The sequence below is a fragment of the Stigmatopora nigra genome, chromosome 21 (genome assembly GCF_051989575.1).
Source record: "Stigmatopora nigra isolate UIUO_SnigA chromosome 21, RoL_Snig_1.1, whole genome shotgun sequence".
NCBI lineage: Eukaryota > Metazoa > Chordata > Actinopteri > Syngnathiformes > Syngnathidae > Stigmatopora > Stigmatopora nigra.
In genome coordinates, this window is record NC_135528.1 from 9,756,581 (window position 1) to 9,779,176 (window position 22,596).

Below are 22,596 nucleotides of genomic sequence, written 5' to 3' on the forward strand. Positions count from 1 at the left end.
CGTTTTATTTAGATGTTTTTTTGTAGCACGTTAAGATCGCCGCTCCCCGAAAGCATCGCGAATGTGAGTGACCGCGAGGAATGTACTTGACGAGGAAAACTCTCGAAGAGGCTCTTTAACAAACAACCGGCCATCCGTTGAAAGCGGCACGTGTCACGGCCCCATGAGCTTGGGGGGGGGGGGGGGGGAGAGACAAGTGCGTGCACGCCCACTCTGGGCCGGCCGGGAAGACTCTTGGTCCCCGCCTGGACTTTGTCAGTGACTCCAGCACGCCGTAACTCGTGAGTATACTTTTGGATTTTCAAAACGCACTTGTTTGTTGCATGCTTGCGTCAATCCCGAGGACGGGCTCCATCCATTCTTGCGTTTGGCTGCCATCGCTTTTCTCACCTGGATAATACTAGCGTTTTGGTAGGAAAATCACCAACTGTGATATACATCGAATTTGATCCTAAAACAGAAAGACGGCACTCGCGGACGACTTTCCCGGGCCGCACGAAATGACGCGGCGGGCCACATCCGAGATCCGCGGGGTCCCGCCTGGTGCTTGGCCACTTTATGTAATGGCCGTGGGGGGGTAGAAAGGAAGCGCTCGCTCACCTGGCACGCCGGGCCCGAGTGGAAACTCACGAGTGTTCTTATTTGCCCGTGTAATGATTTCCACCTAAAGCTGTTCTTTGTACTGTCGCAGGAACGAGCGGACCAACAAGTAAACATTAACCTCCCCCCCCCCCCGCTCACACGCCACCCGGAGGCCTCCCGCCCGAGAAAGGTTGCAATCTCGCCGGGCTGCTCCGGCGGACCTTCCGCCCCGGAGTCTGGGCCCGGGCTGACGGCGGCGCCCGAGGACCCCGCCCGCTCGCCACCCACCTCGGCTTCCCGTCCACGTCCCGAGGCGGAAACCGGCCGGCCCCGGGGAGCGGGGGGCTATGTCGGCACTCACCCACCTCCTGGCGTGCCTCTTCGGGACGGGCTCCTGGGTGTCCGTCAACGGTCTGTGGGTGGAGCTGCCCCTGTTGGTCCCCCAAGTCCCGGAGGGCTGGCACCTCCCGTCCTACCTGTCGCTCCTCATCCAGGCGGCCAACGTGGGGCCGCTGGCCCTGGCCCTGGCGCACGGTCTCCGGCCGGGGGGCCTGGACGAGAGGGCGGCGGTGCGCGGCGTGCTGGCCCTGGGCACGCTGGCCACTTTCCTCTTGGCCTTCTTCTGGAAGGAGACGCTGGTGGTGGCGGGAGCGCCCCGCAGCGTGGCCTTCCTGGTCCTGGCCTTCTTCCTGGCCGCCGTGGACTGCACGTCCTCGGTGACCTTCCTTCCCTTCATGGCGCGGCTGGAGCCCCGCTACCTCACCACCTACTACGTGGGCGAGGGGGCCAGCGGCCTCCTGCCCGCCCTGGTGGCACTGGTCCAGGGCGCCGGCGCGGTGGACTGCGTGCGGGGCCCCGCCGGCCGGAACGCCAGCGAGGCCGTCCCCGTCTTTCGTCCGGCCCGCTTTTCGCCCGAGGTCTTCTTCCTCTTCCTGAGCGCCATCATGCTGGCGTGCTCGGCGGCCTTCCTGCTGCTCAACCGTCGCGCCGCCGCCGAGGGGAGGGTACGGTGGCCAGACCGGAAGGAGCGTGCGGAGGCGGGGCCCATGGCGGAGGCGGGGCCCATGGCGGAGGCGGGGCCCATGGCGGAGGTGGGCCCCATGGCGGAGGCGAGACCCATGGCGGAGGCGAGACCCATGGCGGAGGCGCCCCAACCCCGGAGACGGAGAAGCCCTTTGGGCCTGGGGACTTACGGCCGGACGCAAGTCTTTTACATCTTCACCGTCCTGGCGTGGAGCAACGCGCTGACCAACGGCGTGCTCCCGTCCTTGCAGTCGTACTCGTGCGCACCCTACGGGAGCAAGGTCTATCACCTGTCCTCCATCGTGGCGGCCGCGTCCAACCCTTTGGCCTGCTTGGTGGCCACCTTCTTTCCCGTCAGGTAAGAGCACGCCGCCCGCCATTTCTCCAACTCTGCTCTATTTGTACCGCCTGTTTTTCTTAGTCCTATTTGATTTATGTCAACGCGCTCGCAGCCATCCGTAGCATACGAGTTGCTCTTCAAAAGCGTAGTAACGTGGCCGGCCGGTAAACGGCACTTTATTGTTTTTAAACTATAGGCTTTTAGCAGCTTGCAACAGCCGTAATTGCATGTGTGCTCGCGAGCAGGTCCTTGAGGCTGATGGGGGCGCTCACGGCGTTGGGCAGCGGCGTCGGGGTTTACATCGTGAGCATGGCCGCCCTCAGCCCGTGCCCACTGCTGGTGAATGACCCGTGGGGCGGTGCCATCATGGTGAGTGGGGCCGAGGCCTTCCCGCCCCGGTAGTGTCCTGACCTGGAGCCGCGCTATTTCCCGCACCTCCTGACCCTTCCTCCACCTTTGTCTGACAGGTGGCGGCGTGGATGGCCTTTGTTCTCAGCCTGTCCTACGTCAAGGTGATCATTGGGGTGATCTTACGCGACGAGGGCCACGGCGCCCTGGTGTGGTGCGGGGCGGTGGTGCAGCTGGGCTCTCTGTTGGGCGCCCTGGCCGTCTTCCCCGCCGTCAGCGTCTACGACCTCTTTGCTTCCGGAGACCCGTGCAACACGCCGTGTTTGTGAAAGAGATCGGCAGGTAAACCAATCTAAAAGCCTTACTATACTATGTCGTTTTTTTGCGATAAAAAGCCTTACTATATTATGTCGTTTTTTGAAGTAAAAACCCTTACTATACTATGTCGTTTTTTTTGCGATAAAAAGCCTTACTATACTATGTCGTTTTTTGAAGCAAAAAGCCTTACTATACTATGTCGTTTTTTTGCGATAAAAAGCCTTACTATACTATGCCGTTTTTTTGCGATAAAAAGCCTTACTATACTATGTCGTTTTTTGAAGTAAAAAGCCTTACTATACTATGTCGTTTTTTTGCGATAAAAAGCCTTACTATACTATGTCGTTTTTTTGCGCTAAAAAGCCTTACTATACTATGTTGTTTTTTGAAGTAAAAAGCCTTACTATACTATGTCGTTATTTGAAGTAAAAAGCCTTATGTCGTTTTTTTGCGATAAAAAGCCTTACTATACTGTCGTTTTTTTGCGCTAAAAAGCCTTACTATACTATGTCGTTTTTTTGCGCTAAAAAGCCTTACTATACTATGTCGTTATTTGAAGTAAAAAGCCTTATGTCGTTTTTTTGCGATAAAAAGCCTTACTATACTGTCGTTTTTTGAAGTAAAAAGCCTTACTATACTATGTCGTTTTTTCGCGATAAAAAGCCTTACTATACTATGTCGTTTTTTGAAGTAAAAAGCCTTACTATACTATGTCGTTTTTTTGCGATTAAAAAGCCTTACTATACTATGTCGTCTTTTGAATCTAAAAGCCTTACTATACGATGTCGTTTTTTTGCGTTGGACTGGCGTTGGACTGGCGCTCCCTAAGCCAAGCCAAGGAGTATCCCTTTGGATGATTTTTCTTTTTTATCACCTATCTTGGGTCCACTTTCACCGGAGGGGACATTCCAGTGCGCCCGATGCGTTGACGGCGTGACGAGGGGAGCCGCTCCCGGGGGGCGGAGCCAGCTTTTTGAGGAATCCGTGGCACAATGTCTTGTTGGAGCTTGCTTCAGCGCCCCGGTCGGTCCAAGTCTCGTTTTAATGGGTGGTGCGGCACGCGAACGCTTAGCCAGAAAATGACCGGGTCCCAAAAAAAGATCACCCTTTGCCGTCGTGACCATGAATGTAACAGCTGATGTACATATACTACTTACTCCGTGTGATTAGGACTGGCGGTAGGCAATTGTGTTTAGAGAGCCGTGACGCCGTGTGAAATGTATCCGCCAAGTGTGTAGACGTCTGCATTTGTGCCCGTGGCAGAATATGGCCGTGGCTATTCCGCCTTCTTGTTGCCGGTTGTTAAGATGGAGGCTTTGTGTGACCTGCTGCTCCTAATAAAGTCCTAAAGGTGCGAGCGGGCCTCGTTCTTCAAGCACGCAAAAAAGAGCCTTTGGGGAAGCGCGGGCTCCGCCTCCGAGCCCGGGCCGCGCTGACCTCACTGCTCTGCGCCCTTTGCTCTTTCTCAAAAGGCCAAAACACGAGAGAATCCCCCCCCCCCCCCCCCCCCCCCCCCGTGTGACACGCCGGTGTGACAAACTGCACAGAGACTCGATGTTCGGAGACCATTCAACACGTGCTTGCTTTTGCTGGCTTTTGCTGGCATTTGCGTGCGTACGTACCTCCGCTCTCGACCGGGGCCTCCCTGGGAAGGGACGCCCCTTCTCCTCTTTCTAGCACGAGGAGCATTTGGGAGCCCTGATCCAGGTCGAGGAAAAGCACCGTGGTGTTTTGGCAAGGTCTTTTAATGGAAAAAACTACAAAAACGGGGACCAATCCATGGCTTTGTTCATTAGCGTCGCCACGGACGACTTTCGGGCTTAACAAAGAGGGGAAAATGTCAATAAATACGGCTGGCGCTGGCTTTCAGGGTTCCAGAAACTCGTCGATAAACTCCACCACCTCCCCCTGCGGACGACACACGCACACAAAGACGGGATGAGATTCAAAAGGAAAATGCTAAACAACGTCGATCGACGTGCCGGAGTCAACTGGGACCCAAACCTCCGGCCCCCCCCCCACCGGCACCCTGGCAATTTGCGCCATGTGCTACTCCCTGGTGGACTCTTGCGACATTGCAGCGGTCAAGGAACCGAGAGTCACCTCGTCATCACCGGCCAGATGCTTGAAGGAGAAGTCCAACATCTCCGCTTGCATGCTGGTTTGGTTGTAGTAGCGTAGCGCCTCCTGCGCCACACAGGCAAAAATGTTGCCGTTGTTCTGGCGAGCGCGAGCCACGGCGACGGACAAAAAAAAAACGGGCGGACCCACCGCTCTGGGTAAGAAGTCTTGGTCGCCGAGCTCCCACTTGTCCCTGTGAAACTTGTAGTAGGCCACGTTGTTGTTCATCACCTCGTCGGCGGGGTCAAACAGAAGGTAGCTGGCGGCGCACGGTACTGCGTTCTTCAGGTCGTTGACTGTGGGCACAAAATGGACAGGTTAGAGGCCGGGCTTTCGGTTTTTGTTTTGGGTTTTTGCTTTGTTTTTGCCCCGCCAGGCCAGGCCAGGCCACTTTGGCGGCTACTCACGCTTGTAGTAGGCGAACTGCAGGTAATGGTACATGGTGGCCACAAACCTGTCTACCACAAATCCCCCCACCATTGGCGTGAGGTCGCTCTCGCACCGCACTTTTCTCTCCAGGACCTCCGTGTAGTGATCTACAGAGGAGGAGACGGTGACTCCATCTTCTGTTGGCGTGGCAATTTTTGGTCGTGCGAGATCTCATTGTCATCTGTTTTTGGAATTTTTTTTTTCTTCTTCCCACACTGACCGGCTATATTGGCGTAAAAGTCCTTGAAGTCGGTGATGTCGCGGGGTCCCTCAGAGGCGGCCAGGCACTCGTCGTAGACCTTGAAGAAGTCCCGCAGGGCCAGTTCCATGTCGGACACCGACGTCCGGAAGTTGTCGCCGTTGTACGCCCGGACGGCGCGAACAAACAAAGTCTAAGAGAAAGGACGGAAGGCCGTAGCCGGCTCGGTGGGTGGACAGCTTGATCCCCCCGCGCCCCCCGCGCCCCCCCCAAAGGCAGGCTCACCTCGTAGGATTTGGTCTCCAGATCTTTCAGGTGCTCCTCGGCCCCCGGCAGGCTCTTGTAGTAGGCCATGTTCTTCTGCATCATCTCGTCGTTGGGATGCTTGAGCAGGAAGGTGTGAGCGGCCGCCACGGCTTTGGCCACCCTGTCGGTCTGAGGAGCCCCAGTGGCACGTCACAAATCATAGTACGGAGTACTTTTGTTTGGGTTGGGGAATTTCCAACCCGCTTCCTCCTCCATCCCATGGCCTCACCTTAAAATAGGCGTACTGCAGGTAGCGGTAAGGCTCCCTGGCCTCAAAGTCGTCCAGGGTTTCTCGGGGCGGGGGGCTCTGCGGAAGGCCGGCAAGCCCCCCTTGCAGCGCTTGAGACAGCGGGCCCGGAGCATGACGTTGCCAAAGGCCCGCAGCTCGGGGAAGTCGGCGAAGCGGCTCTCGTCGGGGCGGCGGGCCGAGCTGCAGTTGAGGTTGCAGAAGGCCTCGCTGTCCCGCAGCAGGCGGTGGAGGCGCAGGGAGACCTCCAGGAAGTCGGCCGCCTCCCCCCACTTCTCGGCCGTGTACTGCTCCAGGCCGTACTTGTAGGCCGACTCCAGCGGCATGAGTTCGCTGCGGGGGAAGCTCCGGAAGCTGTACTTTTCGTACTGGCACTGGACCACCACCACCGCCACCACGGCCAGAAGAAAGCACGAGGGCGCCGGCGAGTGGGACATCTTGTCTTCCTGCCTGCTGATTCGACCCCTTTTTTTTTTTTCCGTCGACTGGCCTGGACTGGACTGGATACACGTAGCCGCGGCGAGGCTTTCTCCGCCCTAAGCTGCCCTAACGACCGAAACCCCCCTCCCACCCACCCTCCTACACACAAGCTTTCAAATCCCAACTTTTTGCGCCCGCGGAGGGAAAGCGCCGCTCTTGTCGAAACACGACGAATGTTCATAGCTTCAACTATGTGGAAGTTGACTCGTTGTCGTACGTCCAGGTCGTCTCTCTCTGTCTCTCTGTCTCCCTCTCTCTCTCCCTCTCCCCCCCCCCCCCCCCCCCCTCTCTCTCTCTCTCTCTCTCTCTCTCTCTCTCTCTCTCTCTCTCTCTCTCTCTCTCTGTCTCTCTGTCTCCCTCTCTCTCTCCCTCCCCCCCCCCCCCCCCCCTCTCTCTCTCTCTCTCTCTCTCTCTCTCTCTCTCTCTCTCTCTCTCTCTCTCTCTCTCTCTCTCTCTCTCTCTCTCTCTCTCTCTCTCTCTCTCTGTGCCTAATTTAAAACCGCCTGCCCCTCCCACTGCCACGTAGAGGCATTCATTCATTTCCTCTCGCCAAAGTGCTTCCAACTCGGCCCCAAGTTAGGCTAAAATGAACCGTTTTGTTAATAAGTAAAAAAAAAAAAAAAACAGAAACCAAGGTCGTCGCTAGCTTTAGCCAACTGCGTCGTAAAAGCGGAAAACTCATGCCATATGCTTACGTGGGTACGTGGAGACCCTTACCACGTTGACACTTTGCCGAGACATTACTGCGCATGTGCGCTACGTGGTACCCCGAAAAAAAAGCTTGTCCCGTTCAAGCTCAGGGGCGTGACAAGCTCGCGTCGATTTAGCCGCGCTTTCTAACGGAAGTAGTCAAAACAAAAGACTCCAAAACACCATTTTCTCTTGCCTCAAGTACAAAAAAACAACTTTTGTTCACGGCCGATGATGACTTTGATTGATTTGCATTCAATCAAAACCTGTTATCATCCACAATGACGGGTTTATTTCAGGTGTCCCAACCGGATGTCGACATGCTATCACCACGCTTGACTGCAGGTCCTTCAAGAACAGGGACCGGGAGCTGGACCGGGAAGGCAGAACTTGGGGCCGGCGTAGACTGCAAGGAAAGGCTCCATCGGGGGAAGAGGACGAGTTTCTTTTTGGTACTTTCTCCTCAAAGTGTGAAGGCGCAGCAAATAAAATGATGCGAAACGTCGACGGGTTCTGCTGGCTGGCGGTTCTGGTGGCGCTGGCCGCCTGCAGCGCGCCTCTGGTTCCGTTCGACGAGCTGCTCATCGAGAAGACTTTCGTTCCCGACAAGTGTGCGCGCGCCGTCCAAGTGGGGGACTACGTCCGGTACCACTACAACGGCATGTTTCCGGACGGCAAGAAGTTCGATTCCAGGTGAATTGTGTACGCTGGGTCCGCTTGGGTCCACCGTGCCACCGTGCCACCGTTCGCGGGTCGCAGGGGGTTGGTCCCGAGAGCCACGCAGGCGGCAGATTGGCAGGAGGGCAGCTGGCAAGCAAGCAACATTTCAAAGCTGTCCATATAAAAATATTTTTATATATATATATATAATAATAATAATAACACCAACCTCTAAGGCTGGCAAAATTGATCAATTTGTGAATGGACAGCTTTTGCGATGGATAGATCATTTGGATTTAAAAAGGAGGAAAAGACAGGAAATCCATCGTAGAGTAGCATTCCAGCCAGTCAACGTCCACTTCACTTGCCTTGCAGTTACGACCGCGGCGCCACCTACAACGTCTTTGTGGGCAAGGGCCAGCTCATCCGGGGCATGGACCAAGCCCTGCTGGGCATGTGCGTCAACGAGAGACGCCTAGTGAAAATTCCACCGCGCCTGGCCTACGGGAAGCAAGGATACGGTGAGTGGGGGCCTTTGGCTTTTGGCCTGTGGCCTGTGACCTTTGGCCTCTGGCCTGTGGCCTGTGACCTTTGGCCTCTGGCCTCTGGCCTTTGGCCTCTGGCCTCAAGCAAGGACCACGTTCTCCTTCCTCAGGCGACCTGATCCCGCCCGACGCCGTCCTCCACTTTGACGTGCTGCTGCTGGACGTGTGGAACCCCGAGGACGGCGTGCAGATCGACACGTACCACGCCCCCGCCGCTTGCCCGCGGAAGGTGGCCGTGTCCGACTACGTGCGCTACCACTACAACGGCACGCTGCTGGACGGGACGCTCTTTGACTCCAGGTAGGCGTGGCGTCCCCCGCCTGATAAAGTCAAATCAAAAGAAAAATGACCATGAAAAGGATGATGGCCCTTTTTGAACTGAATTTGACGATGATGATGATGGCCCCCCAACCCCCCCTCCCCTCCCCCTCCGGCAAACCCCCGACGCGTCCCGACGCCTTCCTCCAGCCACACCCGAATGCGGACGTACGACACCTACGTGGGCATCGGCTGGCTGATCGCCGGCATGGATCAGGGCCTCCTGGGCATGTGCGTGGGCGAGAGGCGCATGCTCACCATGCCCCCCTCGCTGGCGTACGGCGAGAATGGAGACGGTGAGCCGCCGAGAGGCACGGAAAGCTGGGGAAAAGGCGTCTAACGTCCCCTCGGCGCCGCCTACAGGCAGCGACATTCCCGCTCAGGCGTCGCTGGTCTTTGACGTGGTCCTCCTGGATCTGCACAACCCCAGCGACGGCATCGCCGTCACCGAGCGCCACGTGCCCGACTCGTGTCCCCGCCAGTCGGTCCAGGGAGACTTTGTGCGCTACCACTACAACGGCAGCCTCCTGGACGGGACCTTGTTTGACTCCAGGTGAGGCGAGAGGGGCGTGGACGGGCCCGGGGGGGGGGCGGGGTTTGGGGGCGGTGCCGCCGTACCTCCCGGGTCCGAGGCCAATTGGTTGCGATCCTTCTTTTTGCCCACCCGCCCCAGCTACTCGCGCAACCGCACCTACGACACCTACGTGGGTCGCGGCTACCTGATCGCCGGCATGGACGAGGGCCTGCTGGGCGTGTGCGTGGGCGAGCGCAGAACGGTCACCGTCCCGCCGCACCTGGCCTACGGCGAGGAGGGCACGGGCTCCAAGATCCCCGGCTCGGCCGTGCTGGTCTTCCACGTGCTGGTGGTGGACTTCCACAACCCCTCGGACGGCGTGACCGTCACGGTGACCGGCAAGCCCCAGCTTTGCCACCAGCTGACCAAGAAGGGCGACTTTGTCAAGTACCACTACAACGCCACGCTCATGGACGGCACCCCCATCGATTCCACGTGAGCTCGGAGGCGGAGAGCCGGAAATGGCCGCCCGTGCCGCCACCGCCGTCCGCCCTTCCACTTTTTACCGTCCCCCCCCCCCCCCACTCCCCCCTTTTGTCACGCCAGGCACAAGTACGGGAAGACGTACGACGTGGTGCTGGGTGCCAACCAGGTGGTGCCCGGGATGGAGGAGGGCCTGCTGGGAATGTGCGTGGGAGAGCGCCGCCACCTGCTGGTTCCCCCGCACCTGGGATACGGAGAACAAGGAGTGGGTGAGTGGCCCGCCCGCCGGGGGCACTTTTTACACCGGTCCGGGGGGACGACAAAAAAACCAGGCCGCTCCACCCAAAAAAGAAGGCGGCCCTTTGGCGCGGGCGGGAGTTGGGGCATGGCGGAAGGTTGGCTCGCGGCCGACAAGTACATCTCGCACAGTGGACGAGGTTCCCGGCAGCGCGGTCCTGGTCTTTGACATTGAGTTGATGGGGCTGGAGGACGGCCTCCCCGAAGGCTACATGTTCATCTGGAACCAGGAGGTGAGCGGCGACCTCTTCACGGAGATGGACGACGACCACAACCAGCAGGTGGAACGCCACGAGGTAAGCGGCGGCGCCCGGAAAAGCAGCCGGTCGTTGGCATCGGCGCCCGGAAAAGCAGCCGGTCGTTGGCGGCGGCGCCCGGAAAAGCAGCCGGTCGGTGGGACGCTGCCCACGCTCACGTTCCCGTCTCCTCCCAGTTCGCCGACTACATCCTGCGGCAGGTGGGCGAAGGGCGGGGGCGCCTGGCGCCCGGTTTCCAGCCGCAACGCATCATCGACAACATGTTCGACAACCAAGACCGCGACGGCGACGGCAAGATCACCGCCGCCGAGTTCAGGCTGAAAGCCGACGAGGCCGCCTCGCACGACGAACTATGACGAGGGAGGCCCCACATCTTTGGACCACCGGCCCAACCATGGCGGAGCGTGCCGCCGCCATCGTCGCCATTGCCATCGCCGCCGCCATCGCCGGAGATCTTGCGTTGCCTTTGGATGGGTGCAAAAAGTGCCGCTGGGCATCTGGGCCATGGCTCTTCTTCTCTTCTCTTTCTCCACTGTACAGTCAGTCCATTTCCACATGGACTTGGAGCGCGTGTCTTCATCAAACTAGGGGCTAAGAGCCACTCGACCCTCTCGCAACGTCACCCACGGTGAACCGGGGTGCCACGTTGTACGTCAACCAACGCAAATGCTGTAATCGCCCATAACTTGTGTCTTTCCCCCCCAATTTGAAATAAAAACAAAGAGAAGAACAAGAGCGTGGTTGATGAAAGCACACCTTGAAGCACTTTTAGGAATGCAGTGGCCCGATAGGGGCGGAAGGGAGCCTTGGCCTTGAAGATGGCCACCGCTCGTCTCCTTATCAGCCTGGACTGCCTTGGAGCCTCCTGTTAATCAAGATCTTTGCAAGGATATTGGACAAAGGGCCCGTTCTTGCTAAAGGCACAAGGAATTTGGCCTGAGGGCCTCCGTTCTTTGTCAAGGCCTCATCTTAGGGGAACCTCCACAGTCTGTGTGATATTAACTTAAAACCAGTGCTCAATAATACAATAGTAACATACAAAATCAATCAGCTATACTAAAATGAATCAGCTAAATATATCTTCATTTGATAATCGTACAACAGCAATATAGAACTGATGCAGCTATAATAAAATGAATGAGTTAAACACATCATGGTCTTCATTCGATTATATGGTTAAAATATGTCGTATTCTTCAGTGTCCTGCGAGTGCAATCAGTGGATTGGCGTCAGCTGCTTCTTTTGGACCAACCCCCGCTCCTTCAAAGTTGGTCAGCTCGGTCGGTCGGTGGCTGCTGGACGGCTCGAACAAAACGCCCCCCCCCCCTCCCCTCCCCTCCACCCACGTTGGCCCAACCCCCATCAATTCAACTTTTTCCACTTCTAGTATATGTGCCTTTGTCACCTTTGCAAAGCCTCCCATCCCTGCCAGCTATAAAGTATCAAGAGCCAACTTTTTGTTGTTGTTGACCTATTTCAAACGTGGGCCATCAACTTTTGACCATTGAATAGTAAGCAAGAAATTGAAGCATTGGACATCTGAAGGAAGACATAGCGTCCCATAAGACTAGGCATTTATTTAACAGGGCTGGGCAGATTAAAAAACAGGCCAAAAGTGAGTGCTATGGTTTCAACCCGGAAAGAGAAAAGCTTTCCACAATACTAAGTGTCCTGCGAGTGCAATCAGGGGATTGGCGTCAGCTGCTGCTTGCTGCACAACCCCCGGCACCTCAAAGTTGGTCAGCTCGGTCGGTCACTGCTGGACGAAAGAAAGCGTCTCTCTCCCTACCTCCCTCCCTCCCTCCCTCTCTCCCTCTCTCCTGGCCCACAGTGGCCCAACCCCCGTCCATTCAACCTTTTTTTCACCTATGTATGTGCCTTTGTCACCTTTGCAAAAGCAGCCGTGCCTGCTATAAACTGTCAAGAGCCAATTCAAGACTTTTTTGGGAACTATTTCAAAAGTGAGCCATTAAAGTGCGAGCTTTTGACCATTTTCACCCATTTAAGAGCACCTTTGTTGAATGATATTTCACCCATTTCCTTATATACGCAGCTGTGTCTTTCCCAAACACGTAGTCGCTTGAACTAACCACGAATGTGACGTACGCAGAAGTTTCCTCCCCGAGGCCGAACTCGAATGAATGGAGGCAAAATATCAGCGTCTACGCCCCGCCCCTAAACAATCGTCTAGCCAATCGGCGCCCCCAAACACTGGCCAATTGGCTGTCGTCGTGAGCTCGGCGAGTCAATAGACGTGAGCGGTGGCTTCAAAGTCGGTGGCCATCAGATGCTCTTCAATGGGCCGTGCGCAGCGATAGCCCACTCGGAGGGAAAGTGAAGCCGTCCGGTCCAACTCGCCTTATTTAATTTGACGTCTCTATACAGCGAATGGCCTCGAGTGGAAGTGACATTTTGGACTTTTGTAGCTATCCCATTGGTTTTGCGTGGCTTCCAGTCGAAACATGGCCTCGTTTTTTGAGCTGTACTTTGACACCAAGTGGAGCGACGGTTTAAAATGTCAGGTAAGTGCTAGCTTAAATCCCCTTTAGCTCAAGTCAAGTGTGCTTACTCATTGGACTTGGAGACTTGAATTGAAAGCTTCTATTGGGCTGGCTGGCTGGCTCTCCCCGTTCTTCCTGTCCACTGCTTTGTTGTTGTTTTTGTTGTTGTTGTTCTAAAATATTTGCTGTCGTCCCGAGTTTGACTTGATGCTTTTCGAGTGCCTTTCGTTTTGATGTCATTGTCGTCGTCTTTGACTGCCAAGTTTTGTGCTCCGCTTCAAAAGGCGTTTTTGGACTGCTCTGTTTTGCGTTACAGGTGTGCCTGAGCCGATATAAAATATTTGCCGAGTTTAAGCGCCACATCTACTCCAAAGAGCATCAAAAGGTAACGTGTATTTTGAAGTGACCTTTGGGTTGGAAAAAGTAAAACTTTTGCCCCCCCCCCCCCCCCCCGTAGGAAATGGCCGAGGTTTTTCTCACAGGTACAGTATTACTACTGGCGGTACTGTATGACTACTCACGAGGCCTCCGTAAACGTTGAAGCCAAGATTCTAACCGTTTCCCTTTCTCGCCGACTTTATAGAAAGGGATTCCACTACTGGTAAGTATAGTTTCTCTATCTCCATGGTCTCCTTGTGTGACTGGCCTGGTTAATATACCAGTGTGATCTGGCTGCAGCCTAGTAGTGGACAAGCATCACCATTTGTCACGAGCATTTCTCTCTCTGTCTCTTGTGAATGTCAAACGATCTGCAACATCTCTTCCTCTCGAAATGAGCTTATGGGTGCCTCTTGTTTTTCTTTGCAGGCAGGCTTCCTCGCATTATTATTATCGAGCGAGACATCAAACTGAGCGTGGCGCAGCCCCTTCTAGGTTTGAAACACCGGTCGTAGTCGGCGTGTTGCGAGCGCCGGCCATTGCTTTCCGTTGGGATGTAGCCCGCCCCTTTGCCCTTGTCTGTGCCCCAAATGGCCTCGAGTGGAGGTCGGCGGCTCGGGAACACTGGGAAGGACGGCTCACCGTGTACTTTTTTTGCTTTGCTTTGCGGGGAGTACGACCGACTGCTTTGATAAGAAAAGATTGTATTATTGTTTCTGTCTTTTGTTGTTGTTCCCTGATTGAAAGTACTTCTCCCAGGTTTGCAACTGCTGACGGTGTGTTTCAGCAGAGCGCTCTCCAACGTTTTGTACCTTTGCCACGTCTGCCGGGAAAAGGTGCACGACCGGCAAATACTGGAGCACCTGGCCTCCGGGGACCACGGAAAGAATTACCGCTCGGTGAGTAGTGGATCGTGGTGGGAGGTTGAGGGGGGCTTCCTATGTTTTTTTTTTCTAACGGGCCCACTTTCTCAACGCAAATGTTTTGTCCCCAGGGCCAGCCGCCCACCGAGCCGTTTCCCCGTGAGAGCGCGCAAAAGCGAAAAATGTGGGAGCATCCCGACGTGGGCGAGACGACCCCGCTTCAGGTTGCTCCCGGACGGCCCATTGATTCCGTCCAATTTCCACTTTTTCCATTCTTCCTTTGTAGAGATGAGCGTTTTGTCAAATGGCCGCCGGAAGGGAAATGATGAAAGTCTTGTCTTTTGGCCGGCGGTCTTTGTAAAGATTGATCTTGGGAATGAATTGCTCAACTGTGAAAAGTCCTTCGTCTCTTCCCTATTCTTTTTTTTTTTAAATAGATGTTAAATTTACCTTACCGTCTCCTCTACACGTACCAAGACTTGAGCTACGCCCAAGGTTTGAGCCAGCGCTCTTTTTTTTTAGTATTGGTAATGGCACGGTGGTATTGACGCGGGCTTTCCTCTTTGCCAGTGATGGAGTCGCTGAGCGTGTACCGTAAACTCCCCAAACTGCTTGGAGGTAAGCGTGGACCATTGAATGGGAAGAAGTCTGGACGTGGGCGGAGCCTCAATTGTGCCCGGTGCCACTAGATGCCGTGCCAAAGAAAATGAAATTGGAAAAGAGCCAAGAAGAGCACGAAGAAAAGAGTCGTCCGCCTCCGGGTGAGTAAGCGCTATCTATCTTCTATTGCACCCGATGGGCCACTTTCCCCATTGGTGTCCCGGCCCACCCACTGCCCCCCCCCCCCCCCCCCCCGGTCACTTTTTGCAAGAAGCTCTGGCATGTGCACACCCGCAGTCATTTGTTTTTCCTCCGTCAGATGCTCCCGACAAGTCGTACCAAGTCCATTGTCAGGTCTGCTCAATCTGCTTCAATATCCAATCAGAGGAATTGGAGGGAGGAAAGAGAATTCAAAAAAAAAAGTAATCTGTTTACAGAACTGCAATATGGACTTGGACACATTGGAACAGTATTTCCTGCATGTGCAATATGAGCAGCATCAAACGGTGAGTGGAGGTGTGTTGACCTGGTTGGTGGGGTGGCTTTTTATTTTATTTGAGAATTGGATTTGTTATTGTTATTCCAGAGGACAAAGAACATCTCCAGACAAAGTCAACAGCAGTCCCGCTCTCATGGGCAAGACTTGCAAGGCCGCCGCCAGGAGGACGCCCAACTTGTTGATTGCCCCGGCCTCGGCCAAAGACCGGGCGGCCCACAACTGGCCGGGACGCTGGATCGGGACGGATTCCGTCAACTGGACGGGCGGCCTGTGCCAGGTGACGGCCCAAGGGACGGGGACGGGTAGGAGGGGGGCTCCCGCAACCCCCCCCCCCCCCCCCCCCCCCACCCGACCGTTGGCAATCTGGGCCTCGGCCGGCGCTTTTGACTTTTGACTTTCCTAGGCGCCTCTTTGATGGTCTTGTGCTACAGTTCGGAGGCCAAGTGCCAAGCCGTGGTCACTTGTTGCGTCTGCCACGACGCCTTTCCCAAGTGGCTGCTCCAGAAACATTTGGGATCACACAAGCACCTGCTACAGACGTTGGTCTGTCTGTCTTTTCTTGTTTTTCTTTTCCAAAGCCTGTATTGTCCACTGTAAGCTGTCGTGGTGGCTGTCTACAATTTCTGGATCGCTAACCCGAGCAAATGTGCCCTAGATGTATCTGAATCCCTGGCGATTGCCATTCGCTTGGAAGCAAGTTCCCGGAAGGACATTTTTGCAGTCCATGGTGACTTTGGAGGAGAAAGAGAGAGGCTGGAGTCGGGTGCTTCTTAAGGTACGCTCATTTGGCCGTAGAGAGAAACCCGGCCCGGCCGGCATTTTCTGTCTTTTTGTCTTGGCCCCTCCCTCTACTTTCCTTCTCACCCAGCTGATGGATCTGCCCTACTCAGTGATGAGCGCCATGGATCCGCCCACTTACGAGAAAGGTCGCTCTCCAAGTGCCATCTGTGGTCTTTTTCCTTTGCATTTGACCTTTTCTTTCTTTCTATATAAAGCTAATCCCCCCCCCCCCCCCCCCCCCCCGACACCCATTTCTGTATTCACAGTGATGGAGCAACTCAAGAGTCACCACGTTGTTTTAAAGCAGAAAAGTAAGAAGTGGATGATTTCCTATTGTTTGAACGGTGGCACTCTTGGTAGCGCGGCTCCATTTGCGTTTGTTTGTGTTCAGTACCGCCGTGCCAAACCTACAGCCGGCGACGGGAAAATAACACCTATCCCCTTCTGGGTGAGTCAAGAAGCGGTTGGGCGGGCACTTTGGCAAAGTCCCACTCTGGACCGTCGCAGGGCGCAATTTCATGGTGTCGCACGGGAGCTGCCGCTCGTCGGGCCACCCCGAGTACGAGTCCTTGCTGTGTCTGATGTGCGGGAGGCGTTTGTCCGACCAGGAGGGCTACGCTCACGTCTTCAGTTGGGAGCACGTCTTTACCTTTCTCGTGAGTCGTCGTACCAACCCATAACTCCCCCCCCCCCCCCCCCCCCCCCTACCACCACCACCCCCCCGTCCGTCCGTGGGAAAACAAAGCCACTCGAACGGGCGCCTTCTTTTGCAGGAGCGCTTCCACCCGGGCTCTTTGACTCCCCAGTGCGACGCCAGAACCTTACTGGAGCTGGCCACAAAGGCCGCCGGGATACACGGCGTGTCGCAGATACAGGTAGCGCCCCGGGTAAAGGTGGACGGGATCCAGAGTCGTAAGTGGTCCCCTCCGTGTCGCCCGTGCAGAAAATCAAGTTGGATCGCCCCGTGGGGGAACCTTGCAATTACGACAGAGGTGAATGCTTTGATTATTACCATTTGATTTTCCTCTGGCTGGGCTGGGCTTTTCTGATCGAATTGTGGCCCTTTCCCCACGCCAGTCAAGTTGATCCTGGGTTCCAAAAAGAAGAGGGGCGGCAAGGGCCTCACCATACCCTTCATCCTGCGTCGAGCGCCGCTGGGTAAGTCATGAGCGGCTCTCCGTTTTTGCGTTTTGCCTTCGTTTGCCTTTTGTGGACCGGGCCAACAAACCGGAAAATGCCGCCTTTACACAAAATGTCACAAAATGGGGTTGGCATTATTTTTTGGGTGGAAAAACTAATGGAGGGCTTAAAGGTAACCACCCCAACCCCCCCCCCCCCCCCCACCCCCAAAGTTGCCCAAAAATCAGCCAACCCGGAAAAGGCCGGGCCCGGAGAGTCGAAGGAGGCCCCTTTGAAAAAAGGCTACGCCAGTCTAGCCGCCGCGCCCAAAGAGACAGAAGGCGGGACGGGAAAAGGGAGGAGTGGTCGTGTTCCAGTGGCAGTAAAGGAAGAAGGGGCGCTGGAGATGGCAAGCGTTGACGTCGAGGAGGAAGCCGGGCGCCCAAAAAGCTCCGGAGACGACACCCCGTGCCAGGAAACTTGCGAGAGCCCTGAACAAAAGAGGACCACGGCCACCTTGAAAGTGGAGGAGGAGGAGGAAGGAGCCACCGTCCCAGTGGAGCAAAATGCCCTTAAATGTAGCCTCCTCTGCTTAACCGGCGTCCACGCCAGCCACTCGGCCGAAGGTACGGCGAGCAGAATGATGGACGTCCGGGTGATGGCCCAGAGGCCTCCCGGCGCTCCCGTCGTGGCCCGTCCGCCGCCGCCGTCGTCGAAGGGCCGGCGTGCCAGTAAATCCAGCAGAGTGACCACGTCGGGGACCGAGCCCCGTACGACGAGCCGCGAGTCCACGGCGCCGGCTTGCTCCGCCCGTGGCCTTCCAGAAAGGCCGTCCGGCACCACCAAATGTACGGCGCCCTCTGCCAAGACGACGACGACGGCGGCGGCAAAATGGTCCGAAGCCACGACGTGGTCCGGCGGAAGCGGCGCCGGCAACAAGTCTGCCGATCCGGCTAGTCCCGCCCCGTCCGCGTTAGCGAGCGTGGGCCATATCGTAGTACGTGGCCGTCCTCCCGCCAGACGCGCCACGGCCGAGCCGTCCGGCGGCAAGACCAAGCGGCGAACGCTTTCTAAAATTGGTGAGTGTGTGCCGACTGCGTGGCACGTTTGGTGTGGGTGGCTCATTTTGTCCACCTTTCTTTGTGTTTAGGTCTAAGCTTTATAGTGGCCGTCAAGAGTGAAGGTAGAAAGCAGTCCTACTGCACCCTCTGCGGCATCCGATTGGAACGTTCCAGTCACCCCACGGAAAAGATTCACCTCTACAACTATATGGTGAGGGCGGGCGGGCGGGGCTGAAGGTCGGGGCTGAAGGTCGGGGCTGAAGGTCGGGGCTGAAGGTCGGGGCTGAAGGTCGGGGCTGAAGGTCGGGGCTGAAGGTCGGGGGCTTCCATTTGTGTCTTGGGACGTTGATGGGGAATTTCCATCCCTGAAAAGAAACGGAGGTTTCCAGAGTTGAACGCCGAGCGCTTGGCGGCCGTCCCGGTGGAAGACTTTGTATTCAGCATGAGCAAGGTGGAGAAGCGTGTGGGACTTCGAAACTTCCAGGTGAGAAATGAGCCGATCCGTAGCCGGTCCGCAGTCGGTCCGGAACCGGGCCGTTGCCTTGAGCTCTTCTAGAGGGCGGCCGGCCGAGGGAATCGATTGGGTTGACCTTTTTCTGAAATGTCTCCGCCAGACCATAAGAGTGAGCGCCGAGCAGTACAAGCGGCTGTCCGATCTCCCCGAGGCCCAAGGTAAGCCGCCAGCCGGCCAGCCAGCCAGCCAGCCCCAGACTCGGGAGGGATTGGTCTGGGTTGACCGCCAAAGTGATGGCTCTGGGCCCACTCCAATGCCGGCGTCGGTACAGGCGCTGTTTTATGACCTTGACTAAAGCTGGCTTCACTTCCTTATCGGTCACGGCGTGCGTCCTCCTTTTCCAAATCAAATACTTCATAATGGGCCTTGACTTTTTTTTTTGTCTTCCCAAGACCACTTTCCTATGGCTGCACTTGGTGGCGAATTGTCATGGTACTTGTGGAATAGTAAAGGCATTTTCTTCCATTTGCACATGTGGGAATTGTATGGCTTTGTGTTGGAGAAGGTTGGTTGCGCTCCGATTCCAGAAAGCTGAAAATAATAGCCATTTTCCTTTTTTTTTAGCTTTACAGAAACTGAAGACTCATTTCATGGTTTCCTCCCAAACTACAATGACATCCGGACCAGTTTGGTCCCCTTGGAGTCCAGCGGATGGTAATGGACTTTGTGGACTTTATCCCTGGCGCAAGGCGCCGACGCGTAGTAGGACTAGACTATATGCCAGTGCTGACCTTCACTAGCTTGCCGTCAAAAGCCACGGGAGCCAATACGTGTTGGTTCCCTTCCTCCGTGGAATGATTTTGACCCACCCCTCCCTTTTTCCTCCCGGCAGCGTCTGAGACGGAGGCACCCGATGGCGCCGCCCCCACGGCCGCGTCGGAGGCGACGGCCGAGGGCCCCGACCCCGGGCGGCCGAAGATTGGCCGTCGGGATGCGTTTCCTGAAGAAATGGAGGTGTCCTCCGTGACCCCGGGCCCCAAACCACAGGGCAATGAGGGAGAGGACGCCGAGAAGAGTCTGCAAACTCTGGATGTACCGCGCGTCGGTGAGGAGGAGGAGGAGGAGAAGGAGAAGGAGGAGAAGGAGAAGGAGGAGGAGGAGAAGGAGGAGGAGGAGAAGGAGGAGGAGAAGGAGGAGGAGAAGGAGGAGGAGAAGGAGGAGGAGAAGGAGGAGGAGGAGGTGGAGAAGGAGGAGCAGCAGGAGGAGCAGCAGGAGAAGGAGGACCTCCTCGGCGGCGAGCCCTGGCCTTCGCCGTCATCGGGCCCGGAACAAGCCGTGGATGTCACGGATTCCATGGACCTGGAGGACTCTGGAACACCCGTTGAGGGGGCCCTCTGGCGTGGGGAATTCTCCCCTCGGTCGCCGAAACCGGAGGGACTACTTCCCGTGTCCCACGCCAACGCCAATGTGCTTGATCCGCCTGCAAGATGCCCAAATGAAAGCGTGACTTGTCTTCCTGTCCGTGACGAAGGATTGAATTCTTCCCAGGTGCCCGTTCTGTGGGCAGGTAGGTCGAGCCAACCCCCCCAAACGGAGAATGCTGCACTGTTGCCACTTGTTTTTGTTTGTCTTTTTTCTTCTTCCAGGAACTAGAAGTAACTTGAGTTCCTTCTTGTGGGTGCTGTACAACTGCAAGAAGCCCGTCGTAGGTGGGAAAGCGCCCCGAGCGCCTCCCAGCGCGGTGCCAACCGTCCGTCGTCACAAAATCCCCCCCCCCCCCCCCCCCCATCGCCAAAAAACTTTCCCCCGACAGGTCTGTCATGCGTGTACGAGTGCCGCGGGACACTGGAGGATTCCTTTTACTTGTGCGAGTGCTGCGGCCAAAAATTGACCCTCTGCCAGATTTGCCCGCACGTGGTGAGCGACCAGCATGGGCTCAAGTACATGGTAAGGTGGGGCTGGCTGCCTGCCTGCCTGCTTCTGGATTCTATTCCGTCCAAATGAGGCATTGACTTGGCCCGTGACTCTCTCCCGACCCCCCACAGCTAAGAGCGTATCCTCATCTCTTGGATTCCTTTTGGCACGATAAGGAATTGCTACAGGAGATGAAAGTGGAGATCCTCAATGAGCTGATGGTTAAAGTGTCAGCGCAGGAGGCTTCCAACAACAGTGACGCCAAGGTAGTTTGCTAGCTAGCATGTGGCAACCCCCCCTCCCCCGCCCCCTGTTCCAAATGCCAAACTTCTTGACCCCCCCCAAGGTTGTATTCCTCTATCAAGACGGTTACCGGGCTCTGCGGGAGGCTTCATTTTCCGAAGGTATCGATTGCTCCCTCCGAGCTCTCTTTCTCTCTGATCACCGCTGCGTCCTCACCACAATTCTTTTTGCCCGAAGCACTGGACGTGCTGCGCCGATGCACCCGTCGAATGGCCGCCGCCGCCGCCGCCGAAACCCGAGCGACAGGTAAGTCTGCGGCGGACACCGGTGTCGCCGACGACGCCGGCCGTGCTGATTTTTGGAATTTGTGTCTCGGAAGCCAACCCCACGGCCCAACGGCGCCAAGTGGACTCGGCGGCCCCTCGTTCTCCGCCCTCCCCGGGCCCGCCGAAGCCCCTCGGAAGCTCTCTGGCACCGACGACGGAGACCGCGACGACGCCCACGACGACGCCCCTCTCCCCAGTGAAGGAAGATGGACGCGATCCTCCCGGAAACCCCACCGCCGCAGTGGCTCCTTTTCCAATCAAGACGGAGCCCGTGTCCCGGGAGTGGGCGCCGGGCGAAAGGCCCCCGGAGCCGGCTCCTTTGCCGGCCACGCCAGGAGTCCAAACCGAGGCTTCCCCCGTGGCCGGGCCGGCCGAGACCCGAGCGGGCGTCGTCTTGGCGGTGAAAGAGGAGCCCGCCGTCGGCCAACAGACGTCCTCCGGTGTCCACGCGGAGGAAGGGCCACTCGCCGCGGCGCCAAGAATTTCTCCAGACCGCGGCGGCCCTCTCCCCAAGAAAAGAGGGGCGGTCGAGCGTCTGGACTGGCTGGTCGGGATTTGCGCCAAAGAGGCCCCGACGGCCCCGGTGGCGGCATGTGGGCCGCTGAAACGCAGACGCCCGTCGCCGGGAGGGACGTCCCCTCCGACCACACTCGCCCACGGCGACGCCTCGGCGACGGAAGAGAGGAACCTGGCTTTGAAGAAAGGTCCCCCCGAGTTGGTTAACGTCAAGAGGACTGGCAGATGGGATTCAAAGACGCCTAAGGAAAGTCGAGAGTCGTCGCCCGCCGTGAGCGTTCCCGGCGACCGCCCAGATTTGCACGACAGCGGTGCCAAAGCGTCCGTGGCCCAAAGCTCATCTCCCAAACAAATGGAAGCGGTCCATTGCCGTCGGAGCGGAGCCACGCTGGGATGTAGTGGTGGCGGCGGCGGCGGCGGCGGCCATGCGCGTGCCGATGGCAATGCGGCGGAAAGGGTGGGCCATGTCACGGCGCAGTGTGGTTTAGACGGCGACCAGCGTCCCCCTCCGGCTCGCCCGTCCAATTGCGAGCGTGCGCCAGACGGGGATAAGAGAGCGCAGGCCGCAAATCCAGAAGAAGAGCGGCCTTGCAATCTGCAGCTTTACTTCCCGCCGCCGCCGCCAGCCGGCCATTTGACGCTGCCGTTTTCTGGTGGCTTTTCACACGTGATGGGATGGGTCAACCAGCCGTTGCCGCAGCCGCTCCCACTGCCGCCGCCGCAACAGTACTACTACACTTTTCCTTGGGTTCAAAATGGCGTAACCGTGAGTAACAATTCCACCTTCTTGTATAACGTTTCCCTCCCGGGTACGCTCTACCATACGCCACTACCCGGCGGCGCCGGCGCCAGTGTTAGCGGCGGCGGCCAAGTGAATGCTGGCCTTTCTCAGCCTAGTAATACATTTGTACTGCCTCAGTACTAGGAAAAGAACTGAGTATGCCTTTCCCCGTCGACATGGGAATGTGTGTCCTAAAGCCCCCCCCCCGCTCCTCCATGCAATCGTTGCTTAAGCATTGTGATTAGAATTGAATAAAGCTTGTTTTCTTTTAATATCTCGCTTCAATCCACATTCTATGCTTTGCACGCGGTGCAAGAGTTGAGGAACAAATGGGCGGAAGCAGCGAGCCTCGGGAGATGGATCGTGACACGCCGGGCGGAAGCCGTGGCGCGCCAACGACCGCT

At 56.8% G+C, this 22,596-nt stretch overlaps 4 protein-coding genes across 6 annotated transcripts; 3 read left to right on the forward strand and 1 right to left on the reverse strand.

The window, feature by feature from the left end:
• The first annotated feature begins 223 nt into the window (after positions 1 to 223).
• Positions 224 to 7,492, forward strand: slc52a3-2a (solute carrier family 52 member 3-2a). Of its 3 annotated transcripts, none has more exons than XM_077743395.1 (5): positions 224 to 281; positions 692 to 1,963; positions 2,191 to 2,314; positions 2,413 to 2,635; positions 7,383 to 7,492. In XM_077743395.1, the coding sequence occupies exons 2-4, from the start codon at positions 930 to 932 to the stop codon at positions 2,620 to 2,622; spliced, it is 1,368 nt and encodes a 455-aa protein (XP_077599521.1). In that variant the 5' UTR covers positions 224 to 281; positions 692 to 929; the 3' UTR covers positions 2,623 to 2,635; positions 7,383 to 7,492. The 3 variants fall into 3 exon arrangements, with proteins under 3 accessions (XP_077599521.1, XP_077599519.1, XP_077599520.1); XM_077743393.1 differs by lacking the exon at positions 7,383 to 7,492 and adding an exon at positions 3,441 to 3,965; XM_077743394.1 differs by lacking the exon at positions 7,383 to 7,492 and adding an exon at positions 3,512 to 3,965.
• On the reverse strand, positions 4,339 to 6,649 carry LOC144214758 (cartilage-associated protein-like). Its single transcript, XM_077743396.1, is given in 8 exon segments — positions 4,339 to 4,519; positions 4,715 to 4,798; positions 4,883 to 5,028; positions 5,140 to 5,298; positions 5,382 to 5,553; positions 5,646 to 5,795; positions 5,896 to 5,978; positions 5,981 to 6,649. Coding segments are annotated over 8 exon segments (1,206 nt in total). The 5' UTR covers positions 6,351 to 6,649; the 3' UTR covers positions 4,339 to 4,477.
• fkbp9 (FKBP prolyl isomerase 9) lies at positions 7,419 to 11,308 on the forward strand. The gene is made up of 9 exons (XM_077743392.1): positions 7,419 to 7,776; positions 8,119 to 8,264; positions 8,399 to 8,588; positions 8,757 to 8,902; positions 8,970 to 9,159; positions 9,280 to 9,615; positions 9,727 to 9,872; positions 10,033 to 10,196; positions 10,334 to 11,308. The coding sequence occupies exons 1-9, from the start codon at positions 7,574 to 7,576 to the stop codon at positions 10,511 to 10,513; spliced, it is 1,701 nt and encodes a 566-aa protein (XP_077599518.1). The 5' UTR covers positions 7,419 to 7,573; the 3' UTR covers positions 10,514 to 11,308.
• A 1,009-nt stretch (positions 11,309 to 12,317) lies between these two features.
• Positions 12,318 to 22,466, forward strand: LOC144215217 (uncharacterized). The gene is made up of 34 exons (XM_077744051.1): positions 12,318 to 12,679; positions 12,975 to 13,043; positions 13,116 to 13,140; positions 13,242 to 13,259; positions 13,466 to 13,531; positions 13,796 to 13,935; positions 14,031 to 14,123; positions 14,337 to 14,394; positions 14,470 to 14,517; positions 14,589 to 14,660; positions 14,819 to 14,853; positions 14,937 to 15,005; positions 15,086 to 15,275; positions 15,402 to 15,541; positions 15,654 to 15,773; positions 15,867 to 15,924; positions 16,045 to 16,089; positions 16,170 to 16,226; positions 16,286 to 16,434; positions 16,552 to 16,653; positions 16,722 to 16,770; positions 16,856 to 16,936; positions 17,131 to 17,976; positions 18,048 to 18,169; positions 18,332 to 18,442; positions 18,573 to 18,630; positions 19,037 to 19,126; positions 19,305 to 19,979; positions 20,059 to 20,121; positions 20,226 to 20,359; positions 20,458 to 20,592; positions 20,673 to 20,730; positions 20,807 to 20,875; positions 20,949 to 22,466. The coding sequence occupies exons 1-34, from the start codon at positions 12,620 to 12,622 to the stop codon at positions 22,334 to 22,336; spliced, it is 5,493 nt and encodes a 1,830-aa protein (XP_077600177.1). The 5' UTR covers positions 12,318 to 12,619; the 3' UTR covers positions 22,337 to 22,466.
• Positions 22,467 to 22,596: the final 130 nt, after the last annotated feature.